This window comes from Dama dama, chromosome 33 (genome assembly GCF_033118175.1).
Source record: "Dama dama isolate Ldn47 chromosome 33, ASM3311817v1, whole genome shotgun sequence".
NCBI lineage: Eukaryota > Metazoa > Chordata > Mammalia > Artiodactyla > Cervidae > Dama > Dama dama.
This window is the reverse complement of record NC_083713.1, coordinates 62,646,619-62,673,193: the sequence shown is the minus strand read 5'-3', so window position 1 is coordinate 62,673,193 and position 26,575 is coordinate 62,646,619. Positions and strand designations below refer to the sequence as shown.

General features: G+C 46.2%; 2 protein-coding genes across 2 annotated transcripts in view; one reads left to right on the top strand and one right to left on the bottom strand.

The window, feature by feature from the left end:
• Positions 1-1,299, top strand: part of UBXN4 (UBX domain protein 4) — a 28,057-nt gene extending 26,758 nt beyond the window's left edge. The window contains exon 13 of the mRNA XM_061135112.1: positions 639-1,299. Within this exon, the coding sequence (XP_060991095.1) occupies positions 639-777 (139 nt within the window). The 3' untranslated portion in view covers positions 778-1,299. The remainder of the gene's footprint in view (positions 1-638) is intronic.
• Positions 1,300-3,193: 1,894 nt separating this feature from the next.
• The window catches only part of LCT (lactase), a 49,419-nt gene continuing 26,037 nt past the window's right edge, over positions 3,194-26,575 (bottom strand). Inside the window, exons 7-17 of the mRNA XM_061135111.1 lie at positions 25,602-26,247; positions 22,899-24,446; positions 21,788-22,056; positions 18,273-18,563; positions 15,828-16,026; positions 14,035-14,237; positions 11,921-12,030; positions 10,186-10,320; positions 6,998-7,221; positions 5,934-6,161; positions 3,194-5,286 (exon numbers count right to left, since the gene is read on the bottom strand). Coding sequence (XP_060991094.1) covers positions 5,054-5,286; positions 5,934-6,161; positions 6,998-7,221; positions 10,186-10,320; positions 11,921-12,030; positions 14,035-14,237; positions 15,828-16,026; positions 18,273-18,563; positions 21,788-22,056; positions 22,899-24,446; positions 25,602-26,247 — 4,086 coding nt within the window. The 3' untranslated portion in view covers positions 3,194-5,053. The remainder of the gene's footprint in view (positions 5,287-5,933; positions 6,162-6,997; positions 7,222-10,185; positions 10,321-11,920; positions 12,031-14,034; positions 14,238-15,827; positions 16,027-18,272; positions 18,564-21,787; positions 22,057-22,898; positions 24,447-25,601; positions 26,248-26,575) is intronic.

Here is a 26,575-nt window from a genome sequence, read left to right as displayed (position 1 = left end):
TGGGTCTTAAAAACTTAATTCAAAAAAGGGAAAAGATCTTGCATTGGGGCAAAGAATGGGACAGATGTTTATCTGAGTGGGTGAAGCTTTGTGTTCCATTATTGCTTTTTTTTTTCTCTCTAGTATTGGAGAATGTATTAATTTAAATTTCACCTATTTCCTTCTCATTTTCAGATGAAGAAGGTTGGTTTGTTGTTAATTGTCCACGTAGAAATACATCACTCTTAAAGATTTTGAAAGAGTTAAAATTGCTAACTGACCATTTCCATATATTAAGCTATGAATGGAGTTTGGGATAACCACTTGGGTGCTGTGTAAATTATAAATATTTTAGCAGATATATCAACTTGCATAAATAATAAAGGAGCAAATTAGTTGGCAGATAGTCCCACTGTTCTAAAACTTAAGTCATCAAAAAATACATGGACATGGGAAACATTTGACTGGTTTGGCTTAGAGAACAGATGGAGTTAAAAACCACCAAATATAAGTCAGCGTTCGTAGATACAAGGATCTCCTGTGGACTTTCCTTAAACTATAGTTGTCTTTGTACTAATGGCAGTTTAAAGGAAAAGACTCTATTACTGCTGTTTTCATTTTATATCATTTTCCTTTTTCTCCCCCTTTTGTTTTATCAGGGAACCAGTCAGAAAAAGAGTGCTGGAGAAACGGGGGGAAGACTTTAAAAAGGAAGGCAAGATATATAGATTGAGGACTCAAGATGATGGTGAAGATGAAAACAACACTTGGAATGGGAATTCTACTCAACAGATGTAGTGTGACAAGTACAATATGTGCAAAAATCATTGTTTCTCTTATGATTTAATTCAGCTAAAATTCTGCTGGAGAAGTGGGACTGCTTTATGTGTTCCAACTCATCTACAAAGTGTCTCTCTATTCCTGCTTAGTGGGTTAAAGTTGTTTAACTCAGACAAGTTAAGAGATCAGACAACTGGCTGCTAGGTCCTTGTATATGGTAACCAACTGCTAGAAGCCTAAAAAAAAAGTCTGTGACAGCCTCCCTTTATCAGCTTTCTTATTCAGTATTTCATACGCCCATTTTAGCCCTGTGCTCTCAGATGATCCATTTGTTTAGGGCTGTTTTGCTCCAAATCCCTAAGCCAACACAAGGTAACTGTTAACATCACTGAGTAATCTGACTCTGAGTCAGAACATTTTAACTAGCCAGCCAGGTGATAATTTGGGTTTAACTTTTCTTGCTCATCAGCTGCAAGCAAAATCTTGTAGTTTTTAATCTTACTTAAACACTGAATAAAAAAACTTTTCCAAAAATCAGAATGATCTTATCTTTGCTCTAAGTTTTGTTATTCTAGCATCTTTTTGTTGCACAGGGCTCTGTGGAGGTCATGTGTCTCTGAATCCCCCCACCCACCTGTACTGCCTGGAGCTATCCCAGGAAAGGAGGGACCACTTTATCATAAATATCACTGCAGGAAGAAATTTTCTGACACCCACTGATGCTATGTTAGTATCTCTCCTAAGTCAGGGAGGCATCATTTTGTTTGCGTAATGTAGTGGCCTTTGTTCTCATTAGATGTAAAACAACTGCTGGTCTACAGCTGGTTCTCACTTTTATACTAGAGTTTTGCTCTCAGTAATGATAGTCACTCTTCAAAGAAATAAAGCACCTGTACTGTTGGGCATGAAGTAGGGAATTAAGATTTGCCTCTTGCTTATTTGGTTATTCTTAAGAATTTTGGATTCTTAATCTGATTTACATGATGTGATATGTTTATGTTGGTGAAGACACTAAGACTGTCTGGAAAAGGGAGTAATTTTGACTGTTCCTTTCTAACCTTTTGTGTTTAGATTGGGAGATACTTAATGTTGTAGAAGGGCTCTGACTTTATTTTGTAATGGGAGGAGGAAATTTTCTCAGAGCAAATTTTGTGTTTCACCTGTGAAGTAACAATGGTAATAGTGTTGGCAAGGAAACAGACCAGGTTATGTTGTTGGTAGGAGTGAAAACTAGGATAATCTCTCTGAAAAAACATTATCAGAAACCTTAAAAATTTCATGCTTTTTATCTAAAAAGTTTTTCTAAGGCATGATCATAAATACAGGCAAAATTTAGGTATAAACCTGTTAAGTTTTATTTATTTTACCTCAGAATTAGAAACCAACTACATGCCTTCTGCAGAATTAACTTTTGCTAAGGAAAAATGGGGCAATACTAATTCAACAATTTGATTTAACATGTTTATTGACTATTATGTGTTTGGGGAAAAAGCAGGATACAGAGCTGTAGGTACAGTATCATCTCAACTTTATAAACACATCATATATAGTATGTGTTAACATAAAGAAAAACCAACAGCAGTAAGAGTGATTTATATTATGATTTTAGTTCTTTTTGCATCCTTATATGTCTTCTCAGTTTTCTAGAATGAAATTACTTTCATGATTTAAGGAATGAGTTTGAAATAGATACATCTCCAGCAAGCATCTCATTTAAGTAAAGGTTTGTCATTTTGAAAAATACAGCAATATGTGAATAAAAAAACAATTTTCCCTTGAAAAAAAATCAAATGCAGATCTTAGAGAAACATACATAAAAGAATGATTCACAATCTTTGAGTACAAGGATCCTTCCTCAATTTAATATTTTTAAAAGTATAATGGTAAATTCAAAACAGTATGGAAGGCTATAAAATGACGTCTTCCTCTTGGCACCACACACACAGTTCTAGTCTCCAGAAGTAATCTGTCTTAAGTTTCTCTTCTAGTCTTCAGAAAATTTTTATGTGTACATAGGCAAGTATGTAATCTTTATTTTTTAAATAAATGGGATCATATTATATGTATACTACTCTGCATCTTGCGTTTTAACATACACGGTCTTGAAGATCTTTCCCCATTAACCCATAACTACCTCATTCTTATTAATCGATGCAAAGCATTTTACTTGGTAAACTACCTATTCTCTTATTGCTTTCATTGGTTATTACAGTTTATGTGCTTGTTTTGTTTTTCTATTACAAACTTTGCTACAGTGAACATCATCTTTGGGAAGGTATCATCTTAGCTGTGGAAATATACCTGTAAGTCACTGAGTCAAAGGGTATTTGCAGTTTGGATTATAAAAAATGCTGCCAGATTGCCTCCTCTAAAGGCTCTGTGAATTTACAGCCCCACTAACAGGTAGGAGAATGTGGATACGCCCACATCTTTGCCAACACTGTATTACATTTTTTCATCTTTATCCACATGATAGATGAAAACTGGTATGCATTTTATATGCATCGTGTTGATTGTGAATTGAAGGTGAACATCTTTTAATACTATTGGTTATTTTCTTAGAACTGCCTGTGTTTTCTTTGCCAGTTTTCATTTTGTGTTTATGTTTTTCTTACTGATTCACAACAAATTTCATGTATATTAAGAAAGTTAGCTGTTTGTCTAGCATATGCTATAAATATTTTCTCCCTGTTCATCTTGTGATGAGTATGTTGATGGTAATTTCTTGCCATAATTTTTATGTGGTCCTGTTAATCAGTGTTTTTATTTATGACCTCCGGGTCTTAAGTCTTGAATACAAAATACTTTTCCCACTTCAAAAAGTAATTTTAAAAAACCTCACCTGTCTGTTCTAGCACTCTTGGGGGTTTCTAACATTCTCATGGGTTTCATTTTTTTACATTTAAATCTTACATCCTAGTAAGGAATGTGGCTCCCTTCCCCCGCCTGTGACTGACATCCTTAGAACTGACCTGTGACCCACCTCCATTTATGGACTGGTCCATCATCACCCTTCTATGGCCAACCCCCCCCCATTTGGCAGGTCACCTCTATCATGCAGCCTGTCCCTGGTATGTAGCTGGTCTGTGTCTAGCCTCTGTCTTCCTTTGTTGATCTTTCTGTTCACTCTGTTTCAAAACTATAACTAGCTTTATATTTTTTTTCTCCCCCACCCACCCCCCGATTTATCCTGACTCTTTTTACAAATGAGTTCTGTGTGCAACTTTATATTATTTTCCATTTCCTGCCCTACCCCTGCAGAAAAGTTATACTGACTTTTGAAGATTAATTTACATAAAATTGACAGCTTATAGCAGTTTTAGAACCATCTTCACCCATCTGATCAACTTTTCCTGTCTGTTGGTGGGAGGAAATGCTGGTGCCCCACAATCTTGACTGCCAGTTGGGGCCCACAGTAGTGGGTCACTCGGGTAGGAATTCTCTACGTCTTGAGCATGATCAACCTTTTAAAACCAATTGAAAAAAAAAAAAAAACCAATTGAAAACGATTTAAAAAATCACCTAGATATCTAGAAAGACTATATAAGTTACGTAAGTTTGAGTATTCCATACTGTGATTGTCTCATGAGCACATTTGAGTGGAAGTGATAGACTCACCCACTTCTCTGAATGTTTTGTGAATAAACATACAGATATAGTGGGTGTGCTTCCCTCTGTCCTGTCTCCGAAAATGTGCTTGCCAGAGACACTGAATCCTGGTCCTCTGGCCTCCAGAAGCCAATAGCAGAGGATTAATGTGGTGAGGCTGTAAAAGGGGATGTTCATAACTTCTGTGGAACCCGTCTTCTGAGTAGAAGCACCCGTAGGAGACAGGACACCGTTAATAGCACCTTTTTCAGTTTTTGAGAAACAAAAGGTAAGAGGTTGGGAGGGATTTTAAAGCAAGAGATGACCTAGTGGTTAATCTTTACATGAAAAGGATTGCTATGGTTTTTACTAATGTTTCCACCTTTAAAAATCTCTGAAAATTAAAACAGCTCAGTTAAATGACTCACAGAACCTAGTAAGTTGAATTCAGTAACTACATATTTCCACAGGAGCCACTCTCAGGGTCTTCTAATGCCCAGATGAATTCCTGATACTGGGGCAAGGTGGGGATGCTTCCATTTTAATCAGGGACTTGAAATCCTTCACAATTAGTGTCTAAGAGTGCAGAGACTTTTACAAAGTCTGTCATAGACAGAGTATTAGATCCTCAGTGGTGCTGGGGGTGGCAAAGACTTGCAAAGAAACTAGGCATATTTTACAGAACTGGAGGAGGTGGTCTTCTGGGTCAGAATGAAGAACTGTGGCTCAGTTGCTCTTCGCCTGGTTGTGTGTGCTTTTGCTTGGAGCGCTTTTGCTTGGAGCTCTTATAGTACTTGTAGGACAGAAGTGCAACACCACAGAATCCAAAGAGCATGAGAGCAAAGAGTACATTAAGCGCTCTCTGGGCCTCTGTTGTACCCAGCCTGAGGCCCAGGAACTGAATGTTCTGTCTCACGGGGCTGGCGGTGGGCTCAGCATCTAGGAGAGGACAACAGGCAATTTACGTACCAGTACAGGTGGAGTTACTGCATCATGTTGACCTAGATTATTAAGCCCAAGCCGGATCCTTGCAGGAGAGAAGCTACCCTGGTATCCAAGGTCAGCACATTGCTGAGGTGACTGTGCACATCCTTCTCGTGAGTTGTGAGAGAAGTCACGCAGTTTTAGTTTTATGCATCTCTCTCAGCAATTAGAGTATAACCTATACTGGATAATTGTCTCTTAATTTGTATAGTAATTTATACTTTGTCAGTCATTCAGCAAATCTTGGGCACCTTACAATGTGCCAGGCACAATATTTTTAGTCACTATTTGATCCTGGCCTCGCCATAGCATTTGCCTCATTTCTTGCCTGAGGTTACACAGCAAGTTAGTGGCAGGGCTGGGGCAAGAATCTAAACTTGCTGTTTGCCGGTCAGGGCCTAGTTTCTAGATGTAACTTTAGCCCTTGATACCTTTGTTCCATCCTGAGAATGTCTGGAGCATTCAAAGAAAAAATACTGATTGAATGAATGAAGGGGATGGAGAAGCAGGGAGGGCTGGTAATAAACTAGAAGAAAATGGACTGAGAAAGGCCTGTTTGACCCTCCCCCTCTAGCTTTGTCCATCCCAGAGCCACAGCTCACCTTCTTGCTGAAGACAAGGGTGTGGCCCTGCAGCAGGGTCAGGGAAGCCACTGCACCGGATTATGGAGGCGTAGACCTTGGCTGACTCTCTGGGGATCCTTGGCAGAGCAGGGTCAGTATAGTTCACAAAATGCAAACCAAACTTATCTGAGAAGCCGGTGGCCCACTCGAAGTTGTCCATTAGAGTCCAAACTGTGTATCCTCGAAGGTCCACCTTATCCTGCATAGCTGCTCAAAGACAGAGGCCCCAGCATGAGCTTCTCTGACGGTCTATGCCCCTCCCCACCGGGCCTGCTGGGGCTGTGCCTGCCCACAGTGCGCCCACAGTCCCCAGTTGCAGGTCAAGGCGAGCTTTTTTTCAGCTTTTGGAGAGAGCAGCCTACCCTGCACGGAGGAATCATTAGCTGGTCCCCCGTTGGTGTTACCACAGAGCCATCTGTACTTTTCTAGACAGGCTTAGCCCTAATTGGGAGCTAGGAACATGCCTAGACTAAATTAACCCTGCTGGGTCAGCTATCATCGTCTTCACATCTTGGGATACTGTTCTTGGGCAGAGTCTCAAGGGACCCTTGGGAAAGATTTTATCTGGAATAAGATTTTCTATTTGTTTCTCTCTGCTGCTGCATTGCTCACTTTCTTTTACTCAGCATTACATTCCCGTGTCATGGTCCCATCCCTGGTTGTTCTGCTGAGCTGTAAGGGTTTCAGACTTCTGCTTGGGGAACAAAAGAATACAATTTCTCCAGCCCATTCCTCCTGGGCCCTGCCCAGACTGTCCACAGGAGGCTGCTGCTCTTCAGGGATATGGACACCGGAGGGTCAGACACAAAAGGGCAGGCCAGGAACTCTGGTCCAGCTGCATCAGACAACAGGGTTTTGCTTGCTGAACTTTAATGTATGAAGGAAAAATCTTAGTGTGCAGCCCCCCAGAAAGGCTTAAACACAAAAGGAGGTAGAAGCCTCACCTTTCTCATCTGAGACTGGTGGGTGTAGTATCAGCTGCAGATGTTAGATGTTTCCAACAATAAAAGGCACACATAGAGGAAGGGGTAGGCCCATCATACCTTTGAGTGCCTCATTGATGTAACTGCGGAGGTAGTAGATCCTTGCAGTGTCGTTGAGGTATGCTTCTCCCCGATGGGACACTCCATTCTCTGTGACATAGATTGGGGGGTTGTTGTACTCCTCCTTCAACCAGTTCAGGATCCTCCTGAAGCCAAAAGGGGTCATCTTCAGCCAGAAGGAGCCAGAGTCTGGCCAGGAGCGGTCTGTGATGGAGGCCACTCCCCTGCAAGTTCAAACACTAGGGATTAGGTGTCAGTTTATAAATCCCAAGAGATGCTCTGCACAAAACATGAACAAGATTTACACTGAAAAACAAAAAACCCTTTGACTTTTCAGCTCAGTCGCATCTGACTCTCTGCGACCCCATCCATGGACTGCAGCACGCCAGGCTTCTGTGTCCATCACCAACTCCCTGAGCTTACTCAAACTCCTGTCCATAGAGTTGGTGTTGCCAACCATCTCATCTTCTCTCGTCCCCTTCTCCTCCTGCCTTCAATCCCTCCCAGCATCAGGGTCTTTTCCAATGAGGCAGCTCTTCGCATCAGGTGGCCAAAGTATTGGAGTCTCAGCTTCAGCATCAGTCCTTCCAATAAATATTCAGGACTGGTCTCCTTTAGGATTGGCTGGTTTGATCTCCTTGCAGTCCAAGGGACTCTCAAGAGTCTTCTCCAACACCACAGTTCAAAAGCATCAATTCTTCAGTGCTCAGCTTTCTGTATGGTTCAACTCTCACACCCATACATGACTACTGGAAAAACCATAGCTCTGACTAGATAGACCTTTGTTGGCAAAGTAATGTCTCTGGTTTTTAATATGCTGTCTAGGTTTGTCATAGTTTTTCTTCCAAGGAGCAAGCGTCTTTTAATTTCATGGCTGCAGTCACCATCTGCAGTGATTTTGGAGACCCCCCAAAATAAAGTCTCTCACTGTTACCATTGTTTCCCCATCTATTAGCTTTGAAGTGATGGGACCAGATGCCATGATCTTCGTTTTCTGAATGTTGAATTTTAAGCCAGCTTTTTCACTCTCCTCTTTCACTTTCATGAAGAGACTCTTTAGTTCTTCACTTTCTGCCATAAGGGTGGTGTCATCTGCATATATGAGGTTATTGGTATTTCTCCCGGCAGTCTTGATTCCAGCTTGTGCTTCATCCAGCCCAGCGTTTCTCATGATATACTCTGCATATGAGTTAAATAAGCAGGGTGACAATATACAGTCTTGATGTACTCCTTTCCCGATTTGGAACCAGTCTGTTGTTCCATGTCCAGTTCTAACTGTTGCTTCTTGACCTGCATACAGATTTCTCAGGAGGCAGGTCAGGTGGTCTGGTATTCCCATCTCTTGAAGAATTTTCCACAGTTTGTTGTGATCCACACAGTCAAAGGCTTTGGTGTAGTCAATAAAGCAGAAGTAGATGTTTTTCTGGAACTCTCTTGCTTTTTTGAGAATCCAACAGATGTTGGCAATTTGATCTCTGGTTCGTCTGCCTTTTCTAAATCCAGCTTGAACATCTGGAAGTTCATGGTTCACGTACTGTTGAAGCCCAGCTTGGAGAATTTTGAGCATTACTTTGCTTTTCTCTTTTCACTGGTTGTAGTGACATCAGTGCTGGTGTAACTTTGGACAGACCACCTAAACTTTCCACCAGTACACAGGAATGGACTTACTCATGGACCTAACCTTCCAAGCCGCTCGGGAACAGGCCACACCTCACACTAGACGTGGAAGGGTGCTCACTCCTGTGAAGTGCGAGTGCTAGGTCTTCAGAGAAGGGGCTCCCTCGAGTCACCTATGTCTGGTCAACACCTCATGCAGGCCACAGGCGGTACACCCACAGGAATGAATATTTGGGCCCCCATTAGTGTGATGATGGGGTAGATATTCTAGGGCCTGCCTTAAGTGCCCAAGACCCTGTTTCTCTCTCCAGTGATGGGCAAAGAGAGGGTATCACATTGTGCCAAAGGTGTGCCACCAGGGAAGGCACAGGCTCATGCATTTCATTATAAGGACCAGCCATTTAGATATTTAACATCCACAGTCCTTCAATAAAAAAACCTTTTACCAGTAGCTGGATTTATCTTGTTCAGCTGAACTGAATGTGGGACAGTTCATAAGCTGAGCACAGGTGGCTGGGAAGACAGTCCCAGGACCGGTGAGGTAGCAGAGTCAAGTGGGTGCTGAAACGGGAACCAGCGGGGGCGCCCCCTCAGCCCCTCTCAGCAAGCCTGACTCTGCTGGTTGGAGGATGAGTGGGGATGTCCGCGCTTGTTTCCAAAGAATCCGGACAGATTCACAGCTACTGATGTGGAAAGGTGCTTGTCAGAAAAGGAACAAAAGGGACTTCCCTGGCAGTCCAATGGCCAGGACCCCGCACTTCCCCTGCAGGGGGAGCTAAGATCCTGCGTGCCGCGTGGCACAGCCAACCAAAGCAAAACAAAACCCAACCAAAAAAAGCTTTCTTAATCTAACAAAGAATGTCTACAGGAAAAAAAACCTACAGAAGACAATGAATGTTGGAATATTAAACCTTGCCTCGAGATGGGGAATAAAATAATGTCTTTGTAAGTATTAGATGCTATTATAAAATAACAATGTCTTTGTAAGTGTCTCAATAAATATTATATATTTAGCAATTTTTAAAAAAGGAACAGATACTGTGCATAAGTGTAATCCTGTTTTTCTGTAATATATTCCTGTATGACATTTTTGACATATAAACTATAATATATATATATCATACATATAAAGAGGTAGTATACCTATACACATACAAACACTTCTGAAATGACAAGAATTTTCTCCTCTTGCTTTCTAACGTTTCTACTGTGAACATACATTATTGTAATAGAGAAATGGTTTAACTTTTACCCTCAAAGGTAAAAAAGAAAGTTATTTTAACTGAAATACATCTGATAAGTGAGAAAAATCTGATGAAAAAACATATATATATGTAAAATCTTAATTATTTTTAAACACTCTAAGCCAGTCTGCTTTAATGAAAAGCATCTTGGAAACCCTAGCCTGTATAATTGTCTGACTGACAGGTGTATATCAGGAGTTGGGGCTTGTCTTGCAAACCCCAGGATACGCAGCATCAGGAGGCGGTTTCAGAGGCTGTGCAGGCCTCTAAGTGAGAGAGGGCACTCTGCTGTCTTTCCCAAAGATTGTTCCAGGCGCCTTTCCTTACCTGTCTGCATCGAAGGAAGAGATCCAAGAGTCATAGTTGAGATTGTAGGCCAGGACAGTGGTGTAGTGATTGAACCCAAAAAAGTCGTAGGTGCCGTTGATCCTCCTCCTCTCACTCTCCGTGAACTCAGGGAGCCTGGGCGGGAGGAGCCATTAAGGGCGTGGGGCTTTGGGAAGGGACTGTCGTAGGGCAGGGCCGGTGGAGGGCTCTGCACCCAGGTACCCGAGGTGCCCAGGGGCAGCCGACCAGGAGTGAGGAGAGGCCCTCCCAGGTGCCGCTGAAAGCGCCTGAGCCTCCTTCCACCAGGACACAGACCTCACCTCCCTCACAGACCCTCTCTTCCGTTTTTTTTTTTTACTGTAGTTTGTTTAGACGTGCTTCTTTTCTCCAAAGTCTGTCCTTACTAGTAGGGGAAATGCTTTTACAAATTGAATTGATAGGCCTTTTGAGATCTGGACTTTTCTGCTCACATGATTTTACTGCACTTTCTTTTTAAACATCTAGTGGAGCATTTTCCATATATACATATATTTTTTCATTGAAGTATAGGTGATTTACAATGTTGTGCCAGTCTCAGCTATGTGACTCATTTATATACATAAATACATTCTTTCCACGTGTTCTCAGTGAGACTTTTCTGTGTGATGTGATTAACGTGCCCTTGTGTGTGGCACTTAGAGGTTCCCCCTCCCAGATCCTGACCACATGCTGCTGGTTTAGGGTTGCTGAGAGAATGCCCTGCTTTGGTGCCTGACACTTCATCTTGACCTTCCTGCTATCATTAACCTAGGAAAGAACCTTACTTCCTGGAGTTTCTGAAATACTGGGGCAAAACTAAGGCCCAAGTTCCCCACCCCACCCCTACCATAGCGTTTACTTCCCTGCTCAGGAGCCAGCAAGGGCTTCTCAGATCCTGTGGCTTCCAGACTGAGCCCCTGTGCCCAGCCTCCAGCCCCTCTACCGTGTGGCCTTGGCCCTCCCCGCGGCTGGGCCAGTGTCCCCAGTTGCAGCCGTAGGTGCTCCACTCGCTTCTACCCCTAGGCCGGTGCTCACCCCCTTCCCCTTGGATCGAAAGCCTTCTGCTTTCCCCAGTGCTGTTCATTGTCAAGGCCCAGTCAGCCAATACCCTGTCCTGTCCAGGGAGTCTCCTGGGTCCACCCAGCCTACCCTGATCTCATCTGAGTCTTCGATGCATGAAGAAATCGGGGAATAGAATTCCTTGGAGTCATGAAGGTCACTGTCTTCCCAGCTGCCGTGTCAGCACCTGAGGAAGCCATACTTAGAATCCCCTTTGTGTGGGCCCTGCTGGGCCTGGCTTTGGCCTTGGTACACAGTAGGTGCTTCAGCACGGTTGTGTTGATGGACTGGAGCACTCGCTTGTTGGAGACCAGGGTTGACAGATCAGACCTTTTGGCTCAGCAGGACTTGCCCTAACCAGGCCAGCACATGTGTGATGTAAGGGCTGGGGTGGATTGCTTAATCCTCACAGCTGGGCTAGAGGAGGCTCAAAGAGGGAGCTCGTGGGTCACTAAGAAGTGGGTGCCCCAGATGTCCTGCCTATTCTGAAGAATAACGAGAGCAACTGCCTTTGTCAGAGCCGTGCCTGTCCGGGGCTGAGAGCTCCACCTACACACTCGTGTCGTCTTTCCAGCATGCATGGAAGCGCAGACAGTAACTTGCCTCAGACACTCCTCTCCACCCCCAACAGCACCTGTGCCAGCCACCCAGGACCTACCGTGACTTGTTGAGGCCTTCCGCTAAGCTCCTGTCACGGATCCGCGTCTTCATCACCTCAGGGTAATCCCCATTCTTGAATATCGGATGTGCGAACCAGCCTCCCATGAACTGTAGTGGGGGTTGGGGGGACAGTCAGCGTTGGCATTAACAGGCAGGCTCCCGGCCCAGGAGTCACTGACCTCAGGCCTCCTTCTCCCCACCCAGTCTTAAACCCGCCCCTCTTCCAAGGCTGTTCCCATGTTGCAGTTTAAATGTCCATGGGTCTTGTCCCCGTGCTGGGCGTTCACTACGGGCAGGGCCGTGTTCCCACCCCCTGCAGCTGGAGGGATGTGAACGGCGCTGAGCCCTGGGCCTGCTGGGTGCTGCCTCGCTGCGCTTAGGAGGGCCGGGCCCAAGAGGCGGAGAGACTCCAAGCCTCCAGGCCCTGATTCCCTCGCTGACCACAGCGGAGGCCTAATGCCTAAGGACCCATCAGAACCTTCTAGGGTGGGCAGAGATGCGAGGCTTTCCTGGTTACCCAGGCAAAGGGTGATTCTTCATGGGCTTTGGACTTGCAGCCCTAAAGTGGGGAACTTTCCTGTCTGTTTTCTTGAGTAAGGTTCAGGCCACCCTTAGCCCTTAGAGGGTATACACGGCGCTTGCGTGCTGTGACGCTGTGGGTCCTGAGAGGCTTGTCTCTTCACATCCTCCCTGCAACTGCTGGCTGCTGCCTGGAATGTGGGGTGAGAGCAGCCTTCCATTCTCAGCCAGAGATGAGGTTTAGAACATACTCGCTCCAGTAAAAGAAGCTTCAGTTCACTGGGAGGTGAGGAATTGTGTTTCCGGGGAAGCTGAATGCAAGAGGGGGTGTGCGGATCACTGTCCTGGGCTGCAGGATCGCAGCTCACTGACAAGCTGATGATTAGACTACAGTGTGACATTTCCGAAAATCAATTACTGCTCTAATTCATCAGTTCTGTGAATCTGACATGAGGGAATGCCTTAATTTTGGTCCTAGGCTTCCCCCCAACCTGGCTACCATATGGGGACATTAAATTCTTGTTTGCATTTAATTCATCTGACCACTTTTGTCAAGTTCCTTTGTGAAGAATTTGGCAAACCAAGGCCATTGGTGTCCTTTCAGAAATGCCGGTCTGCATGCTATTCCTTAGGGCCAAAAGTGGGGAGCAGTCTGGAGAGGGAGATGCTTGCCTTTCTTTCCTTATCCTGAAACACGGGAGAGGGTGCCTTCCAACCTCCCAGAGGCAGTCGCAGGAGCCAGGGACAAGCTATGCCTGAAGAGGGCTGTTCTCTCTCTCTCCATTTAGGCACCCAGGCTGAAATAAGGGGAGCCGTGTTGGCACCTGCTTACTTGTGTCTCTACTTCCTAAGAGCAAAATTCCATGACCAAAAGATACAAGTCCTTATATTAACTCATGGAATTAGAAAATTAGGGGTGCTGATGAGTTTCACAGAATTCCAATTTAAGGAAGTCTCAGGCAGAGAAACCTTCCCTGGTGGCTCAGGCAGTAAAAGCATCTGCCTACAATGCTGGAGACACGGGTTCGATCCCTGGGTGGGGAAGATCCCCTGGAGAAGGAAATGGCAACCCACTCCAGTACTCTTGCCTAGAAAATTCCATGGATGGAGGAGCCTGGTGGGCCACAGTCCATGGGGTCGCAAAGAGTCGGACATGACTGAGCAACTTCACACTAGGCAGAGAAAGTAAGGTCAGATGGTGACACCTAGAGGTGAAGTGTGACATTGCAGCCCAGTCCTATAGTCAAACCACAGATTGGAGAGGCTGAATTTCTGTTATTTAGCCTCAAGCCAGTCTTGCATTCAGTAAGAGCTGTAGGTATAACTGATTTTCTAAGACCTGAAAGAAAACTCAACCCCAAAGAACTTTCATTCCAGCAAACCTATGGGGTAGTTAGGTCACCTCCATTTTAAAGACTAGAAAACTAAGATATTAAAAGCTTTGATGATTTTCCCAAGTGCACAAAATAAGGTAACAGCAAAACAAGGCCTAGATCCTAAATCTTTCTTTCACAGTCTAATTCTGTTTTCATTAGATCATGACAGGAGGGGAAAAGAAAAGGAGTAAAAACAACGCCTAGAGGAAAATCTGACCTGAACGTATCTCTTGGCTGCCTCCACATCCTCCTGGTTGGAGGGGTCTCTAGGCTCAGCCCAGTCGCTGCTGATGGTGATGGAAATGATGCCACCTTGACGGGCACGGTACACATCATTGTACAGATGCCAGACCTCAGCATGAGCCTTTATTAGGTTGTGGCCAACAATGTAGGGGGCAGTGCCAGGCCTAAAGGAGATTCCTGGAAATACAGACATAGACGTCAGTGAAGAATAAATGTGGCCAGGACTTCCCTGGTGGTCCAGTGGTTGGGAGTCTGCTTGCCAATGCAGGGGACATGGGTTCGATCCCCAGTCCAGGAAGATCCCACATGCCTCAGAGCAACTAAGCCTGTGTGCCATAACTACTGAGCCCATGCTCTTAGAGCTGTGAGCTACAACAAGAGAAGTCATTGCAATGAAAGGCCCATGTACCACAACTAGAGAGTAGCCCTCAATCTGCAACTAGAGCAAACCTGCGCACAGCAATGAAGACCCAGCACAAGAATAAAAGTGGCCAAGAACATCACTTTCTGCCTATAGATGGCCTCTTGGTGTTTAGGAGAAAGACTGTAGATTTTGTCTTGAGGAAGAATGGAATTCAGATCCTGGCTCTACTCCTTCCTGGCTGACCATGTAACTTTGGGTGAGTAATTCAGCCTTTCTGCTTCTTCCTCTGCAAAATGAGCAACACAGAGTTCTTGTGAATAGTGTGTGTGTGAAGCACCCAGAAGCACTTGATGTTGGTTTCTATCCCCCTCACCCAAAGAGTGGCTCACGTGTCTCGGGCAGAGTGCCTGGAAGAGTGTGTGCCTCAAGGGCTGGCATCCTGACTCTCTTCGGGGACCTACCGTGAAAGTAAGAGCTGGAGTGTGTAGCTGATGGAAGCAGCTGACACAGATTCCTCGAGAGCAAACGTTAGCGAGGCAGCCTCTCACGTGTTGGAGGAACAAAAAACCAAAACATCAACCAAGGACCAATGGCTGATGCACCTGATAATGAGTTGAAGCAGATCTCCCCGTGGCTTTTCCCAGCTTGGACACATAATCCCAAGAAATCAGAGAAATGAACACAAATTTACCCTCTAAGGCTCAGAGTCAGAGAAAAGGAAAACCGGAGGGTTCTCAAAGCACAAGGACAGGTTCACAATTCCTTGTTCAAAATTCTTAGGAATACAATGTTGTAAATCAAATATATGTCTGTTAAAAAAAAAAAACTCAGAGTTTGATGTATTTAGAAATTAAAAGGTTTCTATGTCTTAGAAATGTAATAAGTTGCATATAACATATTTACATATGACCCCAGCAGGGCTCAGGACAGCTCTCCATATTTAAAGACACTGATACATCTGCAGCAGAATTTTTGAAATTTCTAAGTGGGATGCCAACCTTATACTGGTTCATAACAGGTTAAGCCCAGGTCAGCCAAATCAAACACTGGGAACTTTGGCCTTTCGGGAGTTGACAAAAAAACAAAACAAAACAAAACCCCACTGTGGATCTGTATAGTCTGATGTATTGTCCTTTTCTGTATCAGTTAGTTCTCACCCTTGATCTCGGGGAGCTTCTTATCAGAGGTAGATCAGATGCACAGAGCAAAGAAGCCACTTGGCAGTCTGAGACGTGAGGTTCACGTTCAGCAGAAGTGGTGTCAGAACAGAGCGGTGGGGAAGCAGGAATTGTGAGGCCTTGGGGCTTTCCTGGCCACCTCCTCCAGTGCCACCTGGATTTCATGTCTGTGCTGCTGAGAAAGCCACCCTCCGGTTGCTGACCAGTGGGGTCTGAGATCCTTACCTGGAGCTGCCGTCCCGTAGCCGTAGCCCTGGTTAGCAACGACATAGGGCTCGTTCAGTGTGATCCAAAACTTCACCTTGTCCCCCAGCCTCTGGAACAGCACGTCTGCATACTCCTTAAACCGCTGTACGATCGTCTCATTCTCCCAGCCCCCAGCATCCTGGAGTGCCTGGGGCAGGTCCCAGTGGTAAATGGTCACCTATGAAAACACAAGACCGGCATTTCAATCAGCCTGCTTTTCATGGGAACCCACCGATGCTACATGCGCCAGCATAAATGTCTATTGCTAAGGATGAGGAGGAAAGATGAGACAAAAAAGCTTCAAAGTTCTTTGGAGGAAAGGGTAAGACAGCAGAGCTGAAGTGTGAGAAAAATTCATACATCTGGATCAGAGAAGCCTGGGTTTGAGTCTCAGCTCTGCCCCCTACCAGCTGTGTGACCTCGGCTCAGGCACTAAGACCTCCGTGTCCTGCAATCACTGTGAGGCCTAAATCTCATGGCAGAGGACAGGAAAAGTGACTGACATCCTGCCAGCTCTTTGGCCAGTGTTAGCTCTGACTCTAATCAAGGATCAGAAATGCTAGAGCTTCAGAATCTCCTGGATAGAATGCTCTGAGGGTTTCAGAAGGAGGGAGGCATTTTGCTTGTCAAGGGGCATTCCCAAGGACGTCTAGTGTGTCTGCAGGCTCTTCCTGTGGGATGGGAGCCCTTTGCTGGAGACGGGCCCCTCTGGCCACACCCATGTGGTGGCCTTTCCTCCCCCGGGTCCCCTTTTGCTGCTCCTGACACACCCCCATGTCAGGGTCTCCACTGAGCTGCCAGCCGTCCTCAGCTCAGACCCAGTCTTTCCCTTTCCCTGAAATGCCCTTTGCCTGCCTAAGCAGCCACCCAGATTCTCTTCTTTTTTTAAGACCCACACCTCCTTGAAGGTTTTTATGGCCATATCACTTTTCTGCCTTGTCTCAATGTTCTTAAGAATTCCTTGATGGTTCAGTGGTTAGGACTCTGAGCTTTCACTGCCCAAGGCCCAGATTCATTCCCTGACTGGGGAACTAAGATCCCACAAGCCTTGTGATGCAGCCAAAAATAAATAAAAGTTTAAAATCTATAAATAAATAAAAGCTTAAACACTATTTTAAAAAACAAGAACCATAAGATAATTTAGCCCTGAGTTGTGTTCTCTCTGAATTGTGCATAAAGGATATTAATTCCCCCTGATCTTGGGGTCCTACAGGACAGCCACTGGCCCTCCCATCTCCATCACAGCTAGCACTCACACGCACTGTAATAAACGCCACATGACCAATTTATTCCTGCAGTGCTAGCAGTGTGAGGAGTCCAGGTAGCACTTTTTTAAATTAAATATTTATTTTTATTTATTTACTTGGCTGCACTGGGTCTTAGTTGCAGCATGAGAACTCTTAGTTGTGACATGTGGGATCTAGTTCTGTGACCAGGAATCGAACCCAGGCCCCCGGTATTGGGAGCTCAGGTCTTAGCCAGTGGACCACCAGGGAAGTCAGGCAGGTAGCACTTTCATCTGTAAAAGTCTCTGCTTTGTGGGGTGGGAAGAAGGGGGTTGTAATTCGGAGATTATACTCTGGCTGTAGTACGTAATCTCCAATCACTACAGCAGAGGACACACCAGTACCGTAGAGCTAGTGCCCTCTGGCCCTTTATCATAAATGGCCCAGGACAAAAGGAAAAGAGTTCTTAGGCTCCCAAGTAAAATGTAAAAGATCTGGTGATAGCGAAGGAAGCCCCCACGTGAACTTTATTATTCATAAAAACTCATGGCTTAAAAGCACATGAACTTTTGCCTCAGCAGTTCTGCTTCCTAGGATCATATCCTATAAACTTCTACCCTAGTCTAATTATGTAACTACAGTTACACAGAAGAGGAGCCTGGTGGGCTAAAGACCATAGGGCTGGAAAGAGTTGGACACGACTGAAGCAGCTTAGCATGCATACACACTCATTGCAGCGTTGGTTACAAGGGAAGAAGAGTGAAAACAGGGAAGAGTGTCCACTAATAGGGAAGTGATTAGAGAAGTGAGGTACAATTTCCACATAACTGAAAAGACAGAAAGAACAAATGAGGAAAATACATATGGATATGGAAATATCTGTAAGGACTATTGTTAAATAAAGAGTATCAAACTATATGTATCAATCATACCAGTAGGAAAAAGGAAGGGAAAAAGCATAAACACACACACACATACATATTGCCTTCTGGTCAGAAACCCTAAAGGACATGAAAACTCAGCAAACTTAGTCACCTGTAAATAGGGTCACCTGTAAAGCGTGGCGGTCAGGGACAGAAGGAAAATCTTTACAGGCAACTCAAAAACTAAACTTGACAACAGCACGTTTTCCGCACAGTAGATGCGCTCCCCAGCCCAGCATGGACTTGGCCAAGGCCTGCTCAGGGCCCCACCTCACCTGGGGTTGGATGTTGGCGGCCAGCAGCGTGTCGATGAGCCACACGTAATAGTTCAGGCCCGCTTCATTGATGTACTTGTTGGTCCCGTCAGGGAGGATGCGAGTCCAAGAGATGGAAAAGCGATAGTGGGTCACGCCCAGGGTCTGCAGGGCGACCAGGTCCTCGGCAATCTTGTGGTAACTGTCACAGGCCACGTCTCCCGTGTCATTGTTCTCAACCCTCAGGGGTGTGTGAGAAAATGTGTCCCAAATACTGAGTCCTTTGCCATCTGCTCTCCATGCACCTTCGATCTTAAGATGACAAGACATGGTCAAGTCAGTCATGTAGTCAAGCCCTTCCTGTCAGTGGGGGAGTCCTGGGTCAGGAGTAGGGGAGTCCTGGGTCAGGAGTGGGGGAGTCCTTCCTGTCAGTGGGGGAGTCCTGGGTCAGGCCATAAATCAGCATCACCTTCTCTGCTCCCCCGACTTCTCAACTCCTGCAGCTTTCTATCCACACTTTCTGAACGTCATGGCACTATCACACTGCACTGAGCAGTTATGTGTCTGCTGCCTGGCCTCCCTCCAGCAAGACTAGGCAAGACTAGACGTGGCCTCTTTCATCTTGGTGGCCCGGCTGTCAGTGCAGCAATGTCTGGTGTATGGTGGGTGCTCATTAAACGTTTCAATGAACAATCTGATGTGCCTTAACCCCAAGCACAGTCAGACACATCCCGATGATGCCAGACGTGGAGGCGGAGTTTCTAACCAGGACGGGTATCACTGTTTCTATGCCTCTTTTTCCTCCTTTCACCTAATCTGCATGGAAAGGGACCACAAGCCACTGAGCAAATGCCTACGCATGGGCTTGGGTAGTCCAAGACGTGTAATTTCTATAAATTACTTTAAAACACTTTGACAGGTATGGTGTGATACTCTGTGACTGGCTGCAGCTAAGGCAGTGTGGCGTTTTAACCAAGAATGCATATCCAGGGGCCTGCTCGGCCCCTGTGAGAGTGGCAGGGCGTTGGAGCAGCGGGAAGGACCAGGTGTTGTCTATCTGCGTGCAGGAGATGGCTTGGTGGTTGGGAGACTAGTTAATGCAGGGGGACTAAGACAATAAGCGACTATGTTGAGGATATTGGGAGTTAGATTTCTCATCATTGGAGAAAAGAGATATGACTATGAAAAGCGGGAAAGCCGGCATTAACCTTGTGAGTAGGATTGGACTCGGAGGTATCAAAGTGTTTTTTTTAACATACATAAAGATGTGGGTGGATATAGAAATAGATATCTGTGCACACACACTGTGTGTGTACAAATGTATTTCCTTACTCTGTCCACTTCTAGAGGGCCTAGAAGTAATGACCCGCTAGCATACTAAGCACCTAGATCTTGGTTTCTAGATGCCCTTATCCAATAAAAGAAACCAGGGCTCATTAGAGAGATGGCTGATTAAAGGGCTGGGGCAGAAAAGACAGAAGATGCTTGGAACATCTTGTTGTACCAGAAAGAATTAGGAAAGTGCTCAAAGAACGATGGGCCATGTCAAAAGGATGCAGGCTCTAGCTAAAGGACTATCCACCTGGCAAAATATGGGATGATTTAAATATTTCCATACTAATGATGACAAAAATATAACCCACTGAACAAAATAGAATTTCGTGAGGCCATACTTTTGATACATATCAATATGTATTTATACGCAAATAAAATGTAAAAAAGCAGAAGAAAAGACAAAACTCGACCTTTCTGTTGAATGCTACCTAATAAATATAAAAGAAATGATGGACTGAGAAAAATCACCATTTGTCAACTGTCACAGTAATACCTGATTCAGGCCTGCAGCCATGCCCTAGAATGAGACCCTTTCCCTGGCCCTAGAATAAGTCCAGCTGGAAACCCATGGGGCTGTGGTTCTCACCCAGGGATTATTTGTCCCTGAGGAGACACTTAGCAATGTCTGGAGACATTTCTGGTTGTTATAGCTGGGGAAGGGGTCTACTGGCATCCAGTGGGCAGAGGCCAGGTTTGCTACTAAACATCCTATAGTGCACAGGATGGACCAAAGTGCATGGGATGGACCACAGTGCACGGGATGGACCACGGTGCACACGACGGACCACGGTGCACACGACGGACCATGGTGCATGGGACGGACCACGGTGCACGGGACGGACCACGGAGCACGGGACAGACCTTAGTGCACGGGCTGGACCATGGAGCATGGGACAGACCACGGTGCACAGGATGGACCATGGAGCACGGGACGGACCACGGTGCACAGGACGGACCACGGTGCACAGGACGGACCACGGTGCACGGGATGGACCACAGGGTACGGGATGGACCACGGTGCACGGGATGGACCCATGGTGTGTAGGATGGACCACAGAGCACGGGACGGACCACAGTGCATGGGATGGACCATGGTGCACGGGATGGACCACAGTGCATGGGACGGACCACGGTGCACGGGATGGACCCATGGTGTGTAGGATGGGCCATAGTGCATAGGACGGCCCACAGCAAAGAGTTCTCCAGCCCCAAATTTCGGTTGGCCTGGCTGGAGAAACCCTTCTACAGAGGATTCTGTCTGCCTCAAGTAAGAGTAACAGGATCCTGTCTCTGAAATCTTGGCATTTCCTCCAATGAACCTTTCATGTTCAATGTACCAGAGCTCCAAAAAAGGACCAAGAGCTGTGGTTTCTTCTAGGCCATGGACAGACACATGAACAGTTTCTATGTTTGTGTGCTTAGCTAATGTACATCTGGATACTGCAGAATTTGGTCTGAGATGTCATTATATCATGGTAGTCAGGTCATCTGGCGGGGCTCCCCTCACCTTTCTTGGAAACAGTTTCAGCAGCTATGGTCACCTAGAAAAAACTCAAGAGCTGAGCAAGCCAGAGTCAGGTCAGCTCAGACCACTGACCCCACCCAGGTTCCACACTGAGAATACAGAGCGCCCACTCCTGGATCAAAGAAAATAAAAGGAGGCAGGAGATGTAAAGTAGGGTCCCACCCTTAACTGCCTAGGCAAGTCACACTTCACTTTGTAGCTTTCTTTTCTCTGAGGAAAAGTGAACCCTCGTATTTTCTGTATTAGTGAGCTTCATTTAGCATGAATAAGGTAAAGGTATGATGTTATTAGGATGTCAGAAAAAGTCCAGGTCCACATGATAGTCATTTTGATCAAACTGTCTGCTTGGAAGATGCGAGGTAAGAAATAAAGGTATCCAGCTGAGAATCTTCATATTTGCACATCTTTGCCTAAGGGTTTCTGCCTGGCTCCACCTGGCCCGCTAACACCTGTCTCAGCCTGGCCCTTCTAACTGTGCTTGTCCACCTGAATTTGGGGATGTGAAGAGGCCAGGCTGTCTGGGAAGAGGGTCTCCCAGACGCCCCTCCATCCCCACCCTGTGGTACCTGTCCCTCCCACCCACAGGTCTGTGAAAACCCACTGCTCCTGCCTGCCCTCTGCAGCCCCGACAGAGTCTGGCACGTAGGAGGTTTACTGTAGACGGCTAGCTCCTCACCTGATATGAGGCGGTCGCTGCACTCCAGATGAAGTCCTTGGGGAACTGTCCGTATAGGAACTCATCGTCCTTGGACAGTGGCATGCCATTGTTGGCGATGACCTCTGTGTAGTAACTGGCTGAGGCTCTTGCTGTGCGAGGCCTGTTCATGTCATCGAAATCAACATGGTACAGTCCAAACTTGACCGTGTAGCCTTCCAGCCACTCAAAGTTGTCCATCAGGGACCAGGCAGCATATCCGCGAAGGTTGACGCCATCAAGTCTGTAGGCTGGGGACATTGCACAGAGGGCAGAGGACAGTGTTACACCAGGAGGGTCAGGGCCCAAGAAGTGCAGCCCCGTACTGGCTCCTCACTACAGGCGGTCTTCAACCACCTGTACACAAGTGGTACACACAAGTAACATGTGCCATGATACATCACCCTTTTGTTAACACTGATAACCCCATAACAGGTATTAATGGCTGATCTTTGCAAAATAAAGTTCTTTTGTTGGAGTAAAGGGACAAGTCTGCAATTCAAGAGTCTTAGCCCACTTTAGAGGTTATTCCTCTGGGGTACATGGAACCTGAAAGTCAGTGCTAGTCATTCAGTCGTGTCTGACTCTTGGTGACCCCATGAACTGTAGCCCACCAGGCTCCTCTGTCCATGGAATTCTCCAGGCAATACTGGATTGGACTGCCATTCCTTTCTCCAGGGGATCTTCGTGACCCAGGGATAGAACCTGGGGCTCCTGCATTGCAGGCAGATTCTTCCCATCTGAGCCACCAGAGAAGCCTGACAAATGGAATCTACCAGAATATAGTAAGCTCCTTGTCAGCATAAAGGTGTTTGTTCTGTTCACTGCTGTGTCCCCAGCACTTAAAATAGTACTTGTCACACAGTATTTGGTCAGTAATGAAAACACTCCTGTGGGACTCCGTGTCACATGTGGGGAGAAGATCACTGCTTTTTTTCAGATTCCAGAGGGATATGTAACCTCAGACAGGGAGAAAGTTATAGGATCAGGGTATAAACAAGAGACCCATTAATGGTTTGTACTCCATTCTGCCAAGGCTCCTGACATACGGATGTTGGGAGATTCTGTAAGGGGAACATGAACCCTCACGTACCTTTCAGAGCTTCATTGATATAGGTTTTGTGGTAAAATATCCTGTCGGTATCTTCCAGTTTGGAGTCCGTCAGCCCCACTCCGTTCTCAGTGATATAAATGGGGATGTCCCCATACTCTTCCTTGACCCAGTTGAGCAGTCTCCGCATCCCCCAGGCGGCAGCCCTGTTCATGGCTGTGGCAGGCCAGGAAGTGTCCTCCCTCTCCAGCAGCTCCTGGTCACTCGTGTAGGAGGGTGGGTCTAACCTGGGTGTCGTGTGTTGCACGATCCTGGAGGAGTAAGTGTTGAGGCAGAACACATCGGCGGTAGCTGCGATGTACTGCTTCTCTTCCTCCGTGAAGCTGGGCAGGCGGGAGGTGGCCAGGTGTTGCAGTTCACTCCTGTTCCCCACCTTCCACTTCATGGCATCTGGGTAGTCTCCGTTTCGGAAGATGGGGTGGGCAAACCAACCCAAGGAGAATTGCAGCATTCGGTCAGCTGCCTCCACGTCCCTGGGGACCAGCGACTGGGGCTCTGCCCAGTGGGAACTGAGGCTCAAGGAGATGACCCCCTTCTGCTCTTGCCTGTACTTCTCATCATACGTGTGATAGACTCTGGCATGAGCTTTGATGATTGCGTGGCCAATCCTGTAAGGTCCCCAGCCTGGGTCATTCACATTTGGGGGAAATTCCCCTGAGCCATACCCCAACCAGGCCTGGTACGTGGGCTCATTAAAAGTCATCCAGAACTTGACTCTGTCACCAAAGGTCTGGAAGCAGAAGTCTGCATAGCTGTTGAACAAGTCAATCAGGGAAGGATTCTCCCAGCCTCCAATATCCTGCAGGGCCTGGGGCAGGTCCCAGTGGAACAGGGTCACCATGGGAGAGATGTTGTTTTTCACCAAGCCATTGATCAGCTTGTTGTAATAATCAACACCATGTGTGTTGACAGAAGTGTTTCTCCCAGTTGGGAAAATCCGAGACCAGGAGATGGAGAAGCGATAAGCCTTCACTTTCAAAGCTTGGAGCATGTTCATATCAGCATCCAGGTGGTTATAGCTGTCACAGGCCACGTCTCCAGTGGCATTGTCTTTCACGTTGCTCCCTGGTGTGTGGGTAAAGTTGTCCCAGATGCTGGGGCCTTTGCCGTCAGCATCCCAAGCTCCTTCAATCTGATAGGCTGACGAGGACACGCCCCACAGAAAGTCATCCCGGAATGTGCCATGGTAGAACAGATCTCTCTCAAACTTGGGTTGGTTGGAGAACTTCTCCCAGACCACTTTTGCCTTAGAGGGCACCTCAGATGGAAAAGTGAAGGCTCTGATTTTCTGGGGGACATTTGCTATACTGGGTGGTGACAGTCTTTTTACTACCTTGTTGAGGAAACCGTTTTTTTCGATCACGCTGGTGAAAAAGTAGGCAGATTTCCTGGCAGTCCTTGGCCTGCTGCTGTCATCAAAGTTGACGTAGTACAGCCCAAACCTCTGGCTATACCCAGAAGGGCCTTCAAAGCCATCAATGAAGGAGCGAGCGATGTAAGACTGAACAACCACCGAGTCTTCTTTGACAGCTGTGGAGAAAAACAAAATTGGGACTGCTTTAAAGTCTCTGTTACTGATTGTTCTAAAATCTCTGCTGTTATTTTTTAAGTAGAGGTGTTTATTTGGGGTTTCTTAGCATTTCAGCCATGCTCCTTGGAAGAAAAGCTATGACCAAACTAGATAGAATATTAAAAAGCAGAGACATTACTTTGCCAACAAGTCAAAAGCCATGGTTTTTCCAGTAGTCATATATGGATGTGAGAGTTGGACTATAAAGAAAGTTGAGCACCGAAGAATTGATGCTTTTGAACTGTGGTGTTGGAGAAAACTCTTGAGAGTCCCTTGGACTGCAAGGAGATCAAACCAGTCAGTCCTAAAGGAAATCAGTCCTGAATATTCATTGGAAGGACTGATACTGAAGCTGAAACTCCAATGCTTTGGTGACCTGATGCAAAGAACTGACTTATTGGTAAAAAAAAACCCTGATGCTGGGAAAGATTGAAGGCAGGAGAAGGGGATGACGGGATGAGATAGTTGGATGGCATCACCAGCTCGATGGACATGAGCTTGAGCAAGCTCCAGGAATTGGTGATGGACAGGGAAGTCTGGTGTGCTGCAGTCCATGGGGTCAGTCACAAAGAGTCAGACACAACTGAGCAACTGAATTGAACTGAGCACTGCAGCCCAGAAGACACAGATTTAAGAAGCACTTGAATTGTGTTCTGCTATAAAATAGGGGAGGCTTGTAAAGGCAAAGCCTGTAAGGTTACATAAATTGTTTATCTAGAATTAGGATTGGAGGGGACTTCCCTGGTGGTCCAGTGGTTAAGACTCCATGCTCCCAATGCAAGGGGCATGAGTTCAATCCCTGGTCAGAGATCTAAGATCCTGCAAGCCACATGCTGTGAACAACAACAACAAAAAGATGATGAGGCTTGATGAATGGTTAGGACTCAGATGGGCAGAGCATAGAAGGAGCATTGTAGGGACTACGAATATAAAAGCAAACACTTAAGGCCTTTAGAGAGAGAGTTAGAAGGCTGATATGAAGGACTGACTATTACTACAAACACTATTTTCTGGCTTCATTTCCATGGGAGATTGTTTTTGTCCCATAAAACAAAAGTCTGAAGACTTGATGAAGTACCACCCATGCTTGATCACCAGCATATCCATGTCCTTACCCTTGAGCACCTCATTGATATACTGGTTGAAGTAGTCAACTCTCAGGGAATCATCGATGAGGTCTTCACTCTCCCCTATGGGCATGCCGTTCCCAGCTAGGTAGATTGGAACTTTGCCTTTTGTGTATTCCAAGGATACAAAATTCAACAGCCTCCTTATGCCCCAGGGCACAATGCGAATCCAAGAGGATGCTGTCTGGGGCCACGTGGGGTCCACATGCTGGGAGAAGCCGCCGATGGTATCATAGCTGGGGATGCAGGTATCTCCTTGGGCCTTGCTGATGAGGCGGGAAGTGTAATGGGATAGACCCAGAAAATCAGCAGAGCCTTTTAAGAGCTGTTTCTCTGCCTCGGTGAACTCAGGGAGCTGGGCCACAGGACTGGGGCACTGCTCGTTCATCTGTTGGATCTGGGCCCTCAGGGCAGCCGGGTAGTCTCCATCCACGAAGATGGGGTGTGCAAACCAGCCCAGCATGAAGTGCAGGAAGCGTTCGGCGGCTCTCAGGTCCTCGGGCCTCTCTGGGGACAGGGGCTCTGCCCAGTCCGAGTTCAGCACGATGCCCACACGGCCCTGCTGCTGTGGGCGGTGGTGGCTGTTGTAGTGGTGCCAAGCCCTGGCATGCGCCTTGAGGACCATGTGAGCCACCTTGTAAGGAAGAAAGAAGGAAATTCAGGACTTAGTGACAGCCGCACCACCCACAAGTCAGTAACAAGTCAATGATAACGATGTTAGCAAGTTAACACCGAGGTGAATGATGGCAGCAAGTTAATAAAAGCAGTAAGACTGATGATGTCAACATCAATATATCAACACTGATATCAACAGTGTCATCAAGTCATCAATAAGTTAACACCTACATCACATTGGCAACAAATCAACAAAATATCAAGTCAACAGCACCAAAGAGAAGTTAAGACTGATGCTAACAATGTAAAGGAGGCTAGAACATGGACAATGTTGACACCACCAGTGC